The 14958-nt window shown below is 24.9% G+C and overlaps 1 protein-coding gene across 1 annotated transcript in view; it reads left to right on the top strand.

Moving 5' to 3' along the window:
* Positions 1–14583, top strand: part of LOC100215918 (glutamate rich 3) — a 29373-nt gene extending 14790 nt beyond the window's left edge. Inside the window, exons 8-13 of the mRNA XM_065796325.1 lie at positions 1117–1303; positions 1383–1434; positions 10182–10275; positions 11923–12830; positions 13660–13734; positions 14377–14583. Of these exons, the coding sequence (XP_065652397.1) occupies positions 1117–1303; positions 1383–1434; positions 10182–10275; positions 11923–12830; positions 13660–13734; positions 14377–14553 (1493 nt within the window). The 3' untranslated portion in view covers positions 14554–14583. The remainder of the gene's footprint in view (positions 1–1116; positions 1304–1382; positions 1435–10181; positions 10276–11922; positions 12831–13659; positions 13735–14376) is intronic.
* The last annotated feature ends 375 nt before the right edge of the window (positions 14584–14958 follow it).

Below are 14958 nucleotides of genomic sequence, written 5' to 3'. Positions count from 1 at the left end.
AAATTATAGGTTATAAGTTATTTACAAAAATGTTAGTGTTTTATATTTTGTATTTTGTTTATTATTTGTTATTTTTATATTTTACTTTATTATTTGCATATTTTTATTGCATATGTTTATTTTTAATTTAATACACTGTTTCATTGTCTGTATATTTTTGTTTATTTGTTATTAATATGTATAACATTTTTGTTTGTTGTTTATTATTTTAACATTTTGGTTTGTTGTTTATTACTTAAAGTAAAGTTTTGTTTATTGAAATTTAAAATTGTTTAATTATTTATGAAAATATGTTCTTATTTATTATTTATTAGTTTATTTATTGTTATTGCTATATAATTATACATTGTTGTTTTTTTGTTATTTTTTGCATAATATCTTGTTACTTATTAATTATTGTTTTATGACATTGTTGTAAGTTTATTATTTTTCATTTTATTTAATTTTTTTTTTATAAGCCAGTTTTTTATATAACATTCTGGTTACTTATTTATTATTTGATTTAATTTATTCAATTTAATTACAATACATAATTATATTCTATACATTAAAAATTATATAAAATTTAATTAAAATTGTATACAAGTAAAATAAAAAATAGTTACAATTAAATATTTGTTTGTTTTTGTATATTTATATAAAATAGTTATACAAAACTAAATTGTAGTTGATTATAATTGATTATTTGATTAAAGTACGAATGGCATGAAATGTGTTTTCAGTTATCTAATAACATAAAAGATAAAATTATATTTATATGTGTTTGGAATTGTGTTGTATAAAATTTTTATAAAATTTTTATAAAATAAAAATTTTCTTTGTTTATATTTTTGTTTGTATTTTATTTTTATTGGTTATAGTGTTGTGGGAGTTTTTATTTATAATTTCGTTAATTATTCATAATATTTTTTCATATCAATCCTTTATTAGTTAAAATTTTTCATTTTTGTTATTGTAAAACAATTGAAATAAAAACATTTAAAAATGTTAATAAGTTTTATTTATATATTATTTGAAAATTTTTTATAAAGTCATGTTTTTTATTTTTAACACAAGGAAATTTTATTTTTCCTATGGAAGTAGGAAAAAAAAATATTTCTCTCACTTTCTTTACAGCTGTTTTTACATTTGTTTCTCGTCGTCATCGTGGATCTCCTTTTGGTTTAACTATCAATATAAATGGTATTCGAAATATTCGATTAAGTTCTTGCTGTGAATACAAACACAGACCAGGGTACAAGATTGGTGGAAAAAATAGTCAGTTTATGTTAGTTTCTGTTCAAGGAGCTGCTCCTTGTTACAGGTATCCAAGTTTCTTTAGCAAAGTAAGTTTTAGAATTTCCCTTTTTTGTACATTTTTAAATAACTTTTTTTTTTCTTAGATGTCAAGTTCAACTAAAAATGAATTCTGGAAATAATCCAAACAATAATGAGGTAAGTTTTATTTTTGTTATAAATATATATTTTAAATGATTGTGAACTTATTTTAAACAGTTGTAAAAATTAACTAAACTTAATTAACTTGAAAAATCTTTTTGTTGAACAAAATTGCAATGCCCGGTGCTTCTGTAAAAAAAAAAAAAAATGTTACTTGCCACTTGGTTACAAAACTAGAAATTACATATTTATAATAGCTTTAAAATGTATAGTTAAATTTTTGTTCTCAAAACTAGTGAGAAAAAAATTATTCTAAATGTATTTCTCTTTTTAATTGATTTTAAATTGATTTTCTTGATTTGTCTTTGACTAATGTGCTAATTTGCTGATTAATTTGTCTAATGTGTTTGCTGTCATGAATGTGTTTGCTGTCATGAATGTGTTTGTTTTCCATTTACTATTGCAATTTAGAAATAAAATTTTTTTATGATTAATCATGGAGAGTAGCTCTCTAGATATTAATGGCTGTCTGAATATACTTAGTCAATTGCAAGGTCTGGTTTTGAATTTTTTAACACTAATTAAAATAATTTTGTATTTATTGGGCTAGATAAGGTAACATTTATTCATTAGTTTTTTGTTAAAAAGCCTAAACAACTGAAACTGAGTATTTGTTAATAACTTGCAATTACTTCTTTATTAGGTTTGTTCAGAGCTTTTGAAATAAACTGATCTTGTTAAATAGGTTGCTAAAGAATGCTGCCATGAAATAGTACAGTAATCTATAATTGTAATCTAGTAACTAAGTTGGATTGATTAAGACTTACACAGTTTGAAGTCTATTGGATATTAAGTCAAGTGCTTTTTTTGTTATATCAATTGCTTACATGATGGTTTATTAATGTCTTAATGAAGATGAAGATTGCTGATGAAGTCTACAAATTTGGAGTTAAAATTAGTATTTAAGCAAGTAGCAGGTATGGCCAGAAGTGATGTGGGATTGCACACTCACACATAAAGTTAGTATGTTGTGCATTTAATCCTGACTCAACAAAATTTAGATGTGGGTCTTTCACATTTCTTAAAACCTTTTATTGCACTAACGGTTTTAAAGATATTAAAAAAACAATAAATCTGTTGCCAAATAAATAAAATTAAAATTCTTCCAATAAGTAATTTGCAACAAAACTGTCATCTTTTTAAATAGTTTTTTGCTTTTTAGAAGATTTAAAACTTTGAAGTAATATAAACAAAAGAAATTAATTTTTCCATTGTAACAGAAAGGTTTAGTTGCAATTTTGTTTTTTCAGGCAAAGTAATTTCTTTGAAAAATTAGTAACGAGGCTAAGTTTTTACTAAACTTAGGTCTGGTTTATTATTATATTATAGAATAAAATATTATTTTTAATTTTATTATTCTAAAATATTATTAATTAATATATAGCTGGTACATAATAAGTAAAATAAAATTTTATTTTTTTGTTTATAATTTGAAAGCAACTTTTTTTTGCATCAAGATACTTAAAACTAAACTTCATGTTAAAAATTTTCTACAAACAAGAACCAGATCTGCTTTACAACACCACCTGATAATGTTTATTAAGTGATTTTTTACTTTTAATTTCATACTAGCAGAGAGCAACCCGTAATACGGGTTATGGTCAGTCTGTTACATAATTAATTTATAGTGGCTGTTTTACACAATTTAAAGCTGCAAAACCTTAACTAATACCCTTTTAGAAAAACCCCTTCAAATTGAAAAAATCAAACCATCTGTAAAATTAATATAAAAAGTATGAAGAGGTAAAATAATTTACCAATTATTTAACATTCTTTGAGTAATTTACAACTGACATAGGTCATATCAGTGTAAGGCAGAACCATTTTCGTCAACATTCCTTAGTTCAACATAATACGTTTTTAGTTACTGACACAAAATAAAAACACTTCATCATGTTTTAAATTGACGAAAAACTAAAGCTAAATTCTTGTTATATTTTTTCCATGGGGAATATATAAGGTTACTTTCTATATATATATGTTTGTGTGCCACAAAATTTGAAATCAATTTTTGAAAGCTTTTTTCTCAACCAATTTTGCTCAAATTTTGCACACTTAATCATTTTCGATGACAATACAAGGAAATGGAAAAATTTGACCAAAAAAAGTTAATTAAGTTAACAAAAATTTAATTTGTATTTCCCCATACATTTTATTTATTTGATATGAATTGCGTATTGCGTCACAAAAATCATTGATTTGCAAATTATTTGCAGTTTCGAAGACATTAAAGCGCAGCGATTCAAAACCTATTGTTTTTTAAGTCTTAAGTTATTAAGTTAAAAAACAAAAATTTAAAACGCGCTACTTTTTCTTCCATGCTTTATATAAGGTTACTTTCTATATATATATGTTTGTGTGCCACAAAATTTGAAATCAATTTTTGAAAGCTTTTTTCTCAACCAATTTTGCTCAAATTTTGCACACTTAATCATTTTCGATGACAATACAAGGAAATGGAAAAATTTGACCAAAAAAAGTTAATTAAGTTAACAAAAATTTAATTTGTATTTCCCCATAAGAACACTGAATTAATAAAAAAAAAATTTAAAAACGTAACAGTAATTTTTCCTTCTACAAAAGATAACAAAAAAAGAATTTCTAGGCCCAATAGAATTCTGCTTGCATAAAGCATGGATTTGAAAAAAGAATTTTTTTTTGATTTACTAGTTAAAACATGAACTTTAATTAATTATTAAGATTAATATGAAGTGAAATTATATTATACAGGAGTTATTAATTTTTTTGGTATCCCCTTGATTCATTTTTCTTTAAAAAAGAAAATTGTCTTAAAAATGTTAAATGCACACAACTAAATAAATTTATTAAAAATAACTAAGCAATTACAAATACGTTTCAAACAAAAAAAATATAATTTACAATCAAACATGTGTATAACAAATAGAAAAAAATATGTAAACTTCGATCTTTTGTATTGCATTAATGCATCATATGACAAACCTAAAATAAAAGTTGTAACAGATAAGTAGACATGAAAAAAAAAAAAAAAAAAAAGATAATAATTTACCTGCTTTTCGGTAACCTGTTGCTGTTATGATGCAGCTTGTCGGTGTTGTTTTATGACGTTATTTCATGTTGGCTTTTACTAAACTTTAGTTTAATTTAAAAGAAATCACAATAGATTTAAAATATTTTAATTAAAAAGCAAAATAACGAATGCTTCAAGGAGCCAAACTATAAACATTAAAGATAAAAAATCAAATTGAGATGTAAATAAATTGCATTTATATAGCTAAATATACTGTCTTGGCTTACAGTAAATTTTAAAAGCAGTGAGTTCAATAAATTAAACTACCAATTAATTATTTTTAACAATAGAATGTAGCATCATTATATTATGGTAATTGGATAATGAATCAATTTAACTATATTTAAGTTTAATTGGTGAAAAACAAATAAAATTTTAATTAAAAAAGACCAAAACAAATCAAATATACAACATAATACAACATTTTTTTTTTTTTTTTTTTTGTTATTTAACCTCCCCAAGGCCCAGAAGGCCACTACAGATGAGGAGGCTACTTAATTGTGGTTATAACCCTCTCTCAACTCTATAACTCCGAAACACAAACCTTGACGAACAAGGCCGCTGCGCGGAGAAACAAGTTGAGCGCGGTACTACCAGGGACGTGGTGGGGATCGAACTCGGAACCTCTCGCTTATGAAGCGAGCGCTCTACCACTACACCACTACCGCATTTAACAACATAATATATGTTATTAAAAAAAAAAAATTACAAATTAAAAAAATGTAAATTACAAAATTAAAAAAAAATCACCGAAGTAAAAGCGGCAACAAAAAAGTTATAAATATCTTCACTGATAGAAGACATTTACAACCTTTTGGTTGCTGTTTTTTCTTCGGTGTCTCCCAACACCCCGGTATGGATGAGCCCTCCATTTGAAGGAGGGCTCATCCATACCGCCATTACTACACTACTCATGTTAACAACTCTAAAATTAGAAATAGAAGTATATAATAAAAATTATAAATATTTGCAATTTTATCAAAATATAAAGCATAAACTCCCCATTTTCACAGGTAACAGAAGACAATACTGAAAATATTTGGAAAAAAAAAAGAGAGTAAATTAAAAAGGGTTAATTAAACATGTGAAAAATTTTATTTTAATAAAAATATGAGTAAAACGCGAACAGTTAAAAATGTCATATTTATTAAATAATTCTTTCACCTATTGCACATATTTCTCCATACGAAATATACAAAATATAAAACACAGCCCTACCAGTTATGCTTCTACCAGACACTAAACTGGTTGAACTGAAAAAGACAAAAAATATACCTCAGAATAATCAATAAAATAACATTTAAATATATATAAATATATAATTATAATTTTTTTACCTACTCCCCTCACTTCCTCCATAATGTTGTCTAAAGTAAGAAAAAAGATAACTGAAGCTAAAACTAACTAAAAATAAACTAAAAATAAGTATAAACTAAACCAAAACTATAAACTAAATCAAAACTATAAACTAAAATAAACTTTAAATCTTAGTATCTGTACCTCAGAAGACAAAGGTCAGTTGTCCAGTTTTTTGTAAAAATGAGTAATGTATGAGACCTTTTTAGTTTTTTCAGTATCTACAGAGGCAGTGTTTTTAAATGCAAGAGCAAATGGGTTCTCTTCACTAATAATAGTTTACAATCAAAACATTAAATCATTTAAACAAAGATCATAACCACATTGTTGCATTCTAAAATTTACTGCTGCAAGTGGATCATAGATGTATAGTTGACAATATGTTGGCGGAACATCTTGATTTGGCCTAAGATTACCTATATGATGAAAAACTTGACCACATATTCTAAAACATGGTGGCCCATGATTCATTGAACTACATTAGCTTTAAATGAAGCAAAAGAAAGACAGGCATTATGATTTCTAGTATATTTAAAAAAAATTCAGATTAACATTTCCATCTGATTAAAGTTTCCTTTAAATAAATCTCGTGGAAATGGTGTAGGTTGCAACAAAATTACCTTTCTATTATGGCAACATAAAAAATGTGTTTCATCAGGAAATTTCTTAGTACCACAATGCTGACAAATATAATTTATTTCTCCTAAACAATTATTATCTGGAATAGTATTACTTCTTGCTATACAATGCATTCTTGCATACCTAGCAGCATTTCTAGCATTTTGCCAATTATTATTTACATCTTACCTAAGCCTATCTCTTTCATTTCTGTGACAATTAACTTGCCTATTAATTTCTATTTTCTAAACTAATATCTGCTTCTAGCCTAATATCATCCATTTAAACTTCACTTTTAATTGAAAGTAGTAACAAAAAATCTTAAATGAATCTAGAAGATTGTGATCTTTCCTATATAATTTTTTTTCTACTCTAAAAAGCACACACAAAAATAATTATACAATAATCTTATGACTTTAAAAATATGTATATATATCAGCTAGGAGATGTTTGTAAAAAAATTAACTTAGCAAATAATAATTTAAAAAATTATTAAAAACCTGCAATTCTAATAATAAACATACTGCTAACACAGAAAATTAAAAAAAAACACATTGTAAACCCTTTTTTGAAAACTTCAATATTATTTCTTTAAAAAAATTATTAGTAAATGTTTTTAAAAAATTCACAAAACTTTACAATATTTTTTTCTTCTATACCACATAAATACATCAACTGATAAATCTAAAATAAAAAATGTAAAGAATAAGTAAATAAATAAGAAAAACATTACATACAAAAAATGAAAATCAATGTACCTTATTGAGAAAAGTGATTTAACAGAGTAGTAGTTGTTTAATATTATTATTTCATGTTAGCTTTTAGAAAATAATTTATGCTGGTACATCATGATTCCGAAATATTTGTAGCAAAATCATGTAATAAACAGCGCTAAAGACAAAAAGTCAAATTGAGATAAAACAAGTTGTATATATGGCAAAATAATTTGTCTTAGCTTTTAGTTAATGATTAAAAGCAGTGATTTTTAATAATAAAATTACCTATTTATCATTTTTAACAATAGACACCAACATGAAGGTAAGCCAAATGTCTATCAACTCAAAAGATAACAAAAAAAAAAAACATCACAACAACAACACACAACATTAGCACACACCATAAGTTAATATAATATGCATGTAACATAACTTAAGTAACATTCATTTATAACAGAAAATAAGTAACAACGTTACGCAAAATGTTATAAAAGTACATTATGTATTTTTAGAATAATTAATGATAAAGGCTTGAAAACACCTAGACCTAAAGCAGTAGCAGTTTGACACTAAACACTGCCATGTAACCCTCTGCTATAAGTACGTCACTTGGCTGGCAAGGTTAGCAAATCTTGGTCTACACGTTTACCAAGTCACAGCACTTTGAAAACATGGAAACAACATATTATAAACATATGTATCAACTATAAACACAATATATATATTTAGCCTTATATAAACATATTTAAACACATTTATAAAACAATTATATAACACATATTAACAAATACACAAACAATAAAAAAAAAACTTTACATTATTATAAAAACACATTGATAAAACAACTATAAAGCACATATTACCACATTCACATACTTATCAAAAAAGCATATGTGGAAACAATAAACATGTGGAAACAAAAATTTTTAAAATGACACGAGAAAATTTAAAAAGATTCAAAGTAAACAAAATATATATTTATATACAAACAATACTCTTTACCTTCATTTTTTTTTTCATAAGAACTGTAATCCTCATAACAAAATTTAACCTTTACATACAATAACATGTGACATGTCATGTCAGTGTTGGCACAAAAATTTAATTTATTTTTCTAAATTTTCTAAAAAAAAGAACAAAAATAGTTAATAGCATCACAGAATTTTTAAAGTAGTAATAACCAATTTTATGGAAATAGCATTAGTATAACTTTTTGCATAAAAAATAATTAGGTCTCATCCATACTTCTATTTTCCTTCTAAAAAATAAAATATAAGCTCAATAAAAACAAAACTGCTAAAAAAAAATAGAGCTAAAAGAAAATCTAAAACAAACAAAATGTAAACGATTTAAAAAATTAAAAGGAGTGATCCTTTGATGTTTTTGTTTTGATGTCCTACTTTATATCTAATAAAAGTGTTATATAAAAATTTTTATTTATTTATATTTGTTTTTTAACAGACAGTTTGACTTCAGTAATTAACCCTTTAACTGCGGCAAGCCACTATCGTGGCTTTTCAGTTAAAGTGAGGTGAGCCACGATCTTTTTACATGGCTTTTCAAAACTGTGACTTAAGCGCTAAAATAATGGTTACAGTAACTTATAAATGGTACCACTAAATAGTGCATAACTTTTCTTTCTTTTGATATATTATATATGATTTACTGTATAAATGAGTGATTCGTTTTGTTTTTTTTTTAGTTGAATTTTTCTAAAAAAAAGTTTTAATTTAATTTTTTTTTATATATATTTTTTTGCGCAGTCAAAAGATTAACATTTTGTTGTCATTTAAAACTTCATTGTTTTGATTTCATTGTTAGCACTATTTAATGATGAGCAATAAATGCAATAGATTAATATTTGTTCATTAGACAAGTAAACCTCTTTACTTCATTTATTCAATAGTTAAAACAATTTAGGTTAGCTTGGTTGAACTGAAAATTAGTTTGCAGAGCAATTTGTGTTTAAGTATAAATTGCAACAACACATCCATATCTGGATCAATCTTTTCTGTATAAATAATAATTGATAAAACAGATTGTTAATTGAGCCATGTTTTGGTAATAAAAATTATGTCATTGGAGATTGTTTCAGATACTATGGCTAGTTTGTTGAGTTTATAAAAGTTATGGGAAGAAGTGTCAAAACATGGTAGATTTCAGTTGGTTATAGTTTGGCTAATAACAAAGGGATAAGATAAAAATAAGAATTGGGTAAGAATTGATAAGAATTGGGCAAATTAAAAGGGGTGTTCAAGTTCAACCAAAAAATTGTTTATGTTGTTACACAATTTTTCCTCTACATTTAGACTGTCAAAAGTTGGCTTAGCCAGAGTCCTTATAAATATTTGTTTTAAATTTTCTAATGACAGATGGGCATTTTTCTGTTGACAGAAATCAATTCAAGTTTCATTTAACTCAAATTCAATTACAAGAGGTTGATGAGACTGTTAAGAATAAATGTTTCATTTTCAGTCGTTTGTTTCAAATTGCTATGTTTTTGGCAGTTAGCAGTCAACTGTTTTAAATTTAGAAGTATGAACTAAAGAGTTCAAAATTTCATTTGCCACCTTATCATCTGATTGGTTGGATTTTATGATCAACTTGTTTAACATTAATGTCTCTATTTTGCTCAATCGTTTTAAGCTTCTTTGATCAATAAATTTAAAAATAGAGTTTTTTTAACTGATAATTGGATATAGTTTTTGATCTTTTGACTAATAGTATAAATTATTTTTTCTTAAGTAATAATAATAATAATAATAATGTTAATAATAATAACAATAATAATAATAATGAAGGATAAAAATAATAGAAAAATAATTAGTGTTAATAATAATTAGATATAATTAAAAAAACAAAAACATGTTGCAATATTATTATTTAAATATATTTTATATAAATTGTAATATTTACATGTGTAAAATATTAATGATAATTTTTTGTTTTTATTTAAATGTACAATATCAAAAAAGTTAACTGAAAATTTACCAAATTCTTCCTAGAATGATTCCTCTAGTGATGAAGAAGAAGCAGTAAACAGTTTTGATGTCATAGTCAGTCGTGCTGGTCATAGGAATAAAGAAAAAGAAAGACCAAGTAACAAAAATATTTTTCATATTTTTATCTGTAAAAAGTTGTTTTAATTTCTGTTAATTATTTTATAATTTTTTTAGTATTATACTATATAATAGTTTGATATAAAGGTAACATAATAATAAAGATGATAATACCATTTTTAAATTCTGCATTCTGAAAGTTCTAATATTATTTATAATAAGAATAGTTATTGAGTTTTAAAATAAAAATATTCAAAAAAAAAATACATACATGCATTTTTTGAAAATATTTTATAACTTTATTTTTTCTTTTGTTACATAAGATTTTATCGAATAATCTTGAGGTGTGCATAACCTTTGTTTTATTCATGTTTATCTTACGATCTTTTTCTTCCATTCTGTCTTTCCAACACTAAAATCTTAGTATTAATTCTTCTGTCTCTACAATCAAGCATATATTATCTGTATAGAATAACTCCCATGGCACCCTAGTCAAACAGTCTTATAGGATCTTATAATAATTTGGAACAAAAAAATGTCAGATTTGACACCCATTACATTAAAACACATAAGTTAAAAAAAGTTTACAGCTATCAAAGTTTTGTTGGTTGTTTTTTTTTGTTCCAAATTCCTATAGACCTAAAGGACTTTTTGACTAATGTAAACCAACAATGAGTTCTTTAGAGAGAGCTTTCAAAACTTAAGTAAAAAGAAAGCGACTGAGCTCTACTATTAAAGAGTAATAGTTTTAACATAAGGTTGATGATGCACATTAAATTTTATAACTCTCATTCTCTCCATCTTTTGCTTTAATTGCTCTTGTGGAATTTTTATAAAAACAAAACTGTTACAAGCTCTTCACCTAATACCTAAATACCTCAAAGCCTACTACACTCTCTTTTGGTACTCTGTCAAAAGCTTTAATAAGATCCACAATTGCTACCCACAAATCTTTTTTCTTTTCCAAAAATCTTTTTTGAACTTACCTAACAATATATATTGCATCTGTTGTTCCCGATCCTGGTCTAAAATCAAACTGCTATTTATAAATACACTACTTCTTATTTTATTGACAACAGTTCTTTCTAAAATTTTCTGGATGGTCAATTAATTTAATTTCTTTGTATAAATCACATTCTATTGTGTCTCCACCTCAATTATAAATCTTTTTCATCCTACTTTTTATCCAGTCATTTGAGATTTTCTTTTTTTATAACTTTTTCCTCTTGTTATAAAATTTCCACTTTTATTTTATAAGTTTACCAACCTTGGCATTACACCACCATGTTTCTTTATATCACTGAGGACCTTTTTTTTGAAATTTTGAAGAATTGAAAATTTGTTCATAAAGGCCAAAATGGCATTTTATTGCAGGACAGTTAATTAAGTAAACATACACACTGTGTATGTTTACTTAATTAAGTGTGATTTTAGTGGGTGACTGCTTGGTAGTTACCCGCTGGTCCAAGATAAACTCCAGGGTTTTAACTAGAATAACCTTTTGTACATATTGTATTCAGTTAGGGGACACCCATAAAGAACATACACAGTAAAACCACTAATTTGGGACCCTCTTCCCCAACGCATAAATTTTTCAAAACAATAAAGGTCTTTTTATTATAGATTTTTTTAATTTTAATTTTAAAATCTGAGTTTTTTTTTTTTTAATAGTATAAAATAATTTTAGTTTCAGCGTCTGTTCATACAGCAACCCAAACACTAGAGGATAGTGAAGAAAAATACATTGAGGATCAGTTTGAAGAAAATGAAGGCCAAAGACTTCCAGATTTAAATGATAACAGATTAACTTCTGATGATTCCTCTGCTTCTGAATCTGATGACAATAAAACAAACATTAAAAAGCAACATAAAGTAAAAAAAAGTCAAAGTTCCAGCAGCAGTGAAGAAGAAGAAGAAAAAGAAGAAGAAGAAGTGGACAAAGAGGAATACGAAAAAGATTTTAGTTTTAAAAATAGTAAGCAGCATGAACAAGTTGACTTAGCAAATGCTCAAAAAAAGCAAAAAACTGCTTTAAATTCTTCAGATGATGAGAGTGAAGTTAGCAGTAATGAAAGTATAGAAGTTCAAGAAAACACTAGGGTTGATAATAAAAATGATTCAGAAGGTGGTGACAGTGATACAGAAAGCGTCTCAAGTAATGAAGGTGAATTTAAAAAGTTATCAGATACAGATGCTAACACTAAATCAAATAATATAGGAAAGTTAGACAAAGTTCATGTTGAAAAATATAATGAGCTAGAAGACAGAGAAGATAGTGACACAGATGGGTATTTTGATAGGAAGGAAGATAATGATGAAATCAGTACTGAAGAATCTGATAAATCTCTAAATCATAAATTGAATGAGTATGATAAAGAGAATCAAGAAGAAACAAAAAATTCGAATGATGATTCAGAATGCTCTAAAAATGAACAATCAGTTCAAGATAAAAAAGTTTCACTTGATTATGAAAGTAGTTTTGAAAAAGACACTGATAAAGATGACAATGATGATGATGATGATGATGATGATAATGATGGAAGTGAAAAGAGAAGTGGATACATGTCTTCAGTAATAAGCAGAGAAAGTACCACGGTATGAAATCTTTGTATGAAACATTTTAAGTTTAAATATTTATATTGATTTTGTGTAAGATAAATTGAGATATATGTATATATATATATATATATATATATATATATATATATATATATATATATATATATATATATATATATATATATATATATATATATATATATATATATATATATATATAATATTGCCTACTTAGCTTAGCAATGTGACATACTAAAATATGAAGCTGTGAAGGCTTCAGTACAATCATTGACTGACTTTCTAGGGAGAACATGCAAGGGTATGTCACTACATTATCTAAAGGTTTAAGTAGAGGCGGCAATTGATTTTTTCATTATTCTTTCTACTTAATTGTAGGTAAAGATATAAGGATCTTGTAAATCTTGAATGTCCTCCTTAGTGGTAGTATTATAGTAAAAATACAGATCTGCAAAATAGTTTAATGTTTAGATGGGTATCCATTTATAAAATTGCCAAAACTCTTCCAACGAGTTATATTTAAATAAAAAAATGGTATTATGGATAACTGTCTAACCTTTTTAAGCATAGAACTGTGGACGTTAAAAATATAAATATATACATACATACATACACACATACATACATAAATACATACATACATACATACATACATACATACATACATACATACATACATACATACATACATACATACATACATACATACATACATACATACATACATACATACATTCATACATATATATATATATATATATATATATATATATATATATATATATATATATATATATATATATATATATATATTCTTGTATGAAATGTGTATATTTTTTTTATTTAGCTGACAGGAAATGAGGATGGTCACTTTGACAGTGCAAACAAAACAATTCAGTTTAATGAAGAGGTTGATGTAGTGGTAAATATTTTAATTTAATTTTCTAACTTTTTTTATTTGTTTATCCATTGAGAAGTGACATAAGCAAAAAAGACAAAATAATTTATCGCTTTTAGTAAATACTATTTAGACGTGTTTTTCTTTCCTTATTTGTTATTTCTTGTTTTCTTGAATGTGTTTTTGTGCAGAGGTAGAGGGTTGGGAAGTGATTTTTGATGAGTATAAAATATTATTTTTTACCTAACAGATAAAATAAAAAAGTAGATTTTGTCGAAGAAAAAAAAAAAGAGATAATTATTTTGTCTTCTGTCAAAAAAGTAATAACAGCATTGTTAAATCATTTTAATATGTAAGATGTAAATTTGATCAAAAAAATTTCTAATCTTTTTGAAAATAATTTGCAACCGTTTCCAATTATAAAAGATATGCGGTCTTTAAAATAACTGCTTGTAATAGTATATTTTATATATTAGTGTAATTAATTTGCCATTATTTATTATATTAAAATAATATATTATTATTTTTAGTAGCGTATTATTATTATATATTAGTATATAATAATAATAAGCTATTCGTAACTATGTTATTTTTAAAATAAGTATCGTAATTTGTATGATTTTTTAAGGCATTAAGGTCTTATTAAAAAAATGATTTTTTTTTAAGCATTACGCTAAAAATGACGATGTATCTCCTGAATTAACTCCTCGCTCTGATGAAGATAATTCTGAAAGCGAATATAATATCGTAAAAAATACTGATGGTAAAGTTATATTAACTGACCTTGGTCAAAGCAGCGATGAGGATGTATCAAAGTTATCGGACGAAGACGTAACAGCGTAAATGTATATGCATATATATATATGTATATATATATATATATATATATATATATATATATATATATATATATATATATATATATATATATATATATATATATATAAGAAGAAAAATGTAAATTGTGGCTATATTTTTAACAATTAGAAATTTATTATATATCATAATTTTAAATATTATCAAAACAGTAATATATCTATAAGCACAGTACAAAAGCACAAGTTGTTGTCAAAAAGTCTTATATGTAACTCTGCCAGGAGTTATAAGATGTATTCAGATTTTGAAGTTGTTGCAAATAGGTAGTCGTTTAACGTTAAGAGAAATAGATTTTTATAAAATATATTTATTTACTTTAAATGTAAATAGGTGATTTTTATTGTGATTTTGTATATAAATTTTTAACAAATA

The sequence above is a fragment of the Hydra vulgaris genome, chromosome 04 (genome assembly GCF_038396675.1).
Source record: "Hydra vulgaris chromosome 04, alternate assembly HydraT2T_AEP".
NCBI classification, from domain to species: domain Eukaryota; kingdom Metazoa; phylum Cnidaria; class Hydrozoa; order Anthoathecata; family Hydridae; genus Hydra; species Hydra vulgaris.
The sequence above is the reverse complement of the archived record's forward strand: the minus strand, read 5'-3'. Positions and strand labels throughout refer to the sequence as shown.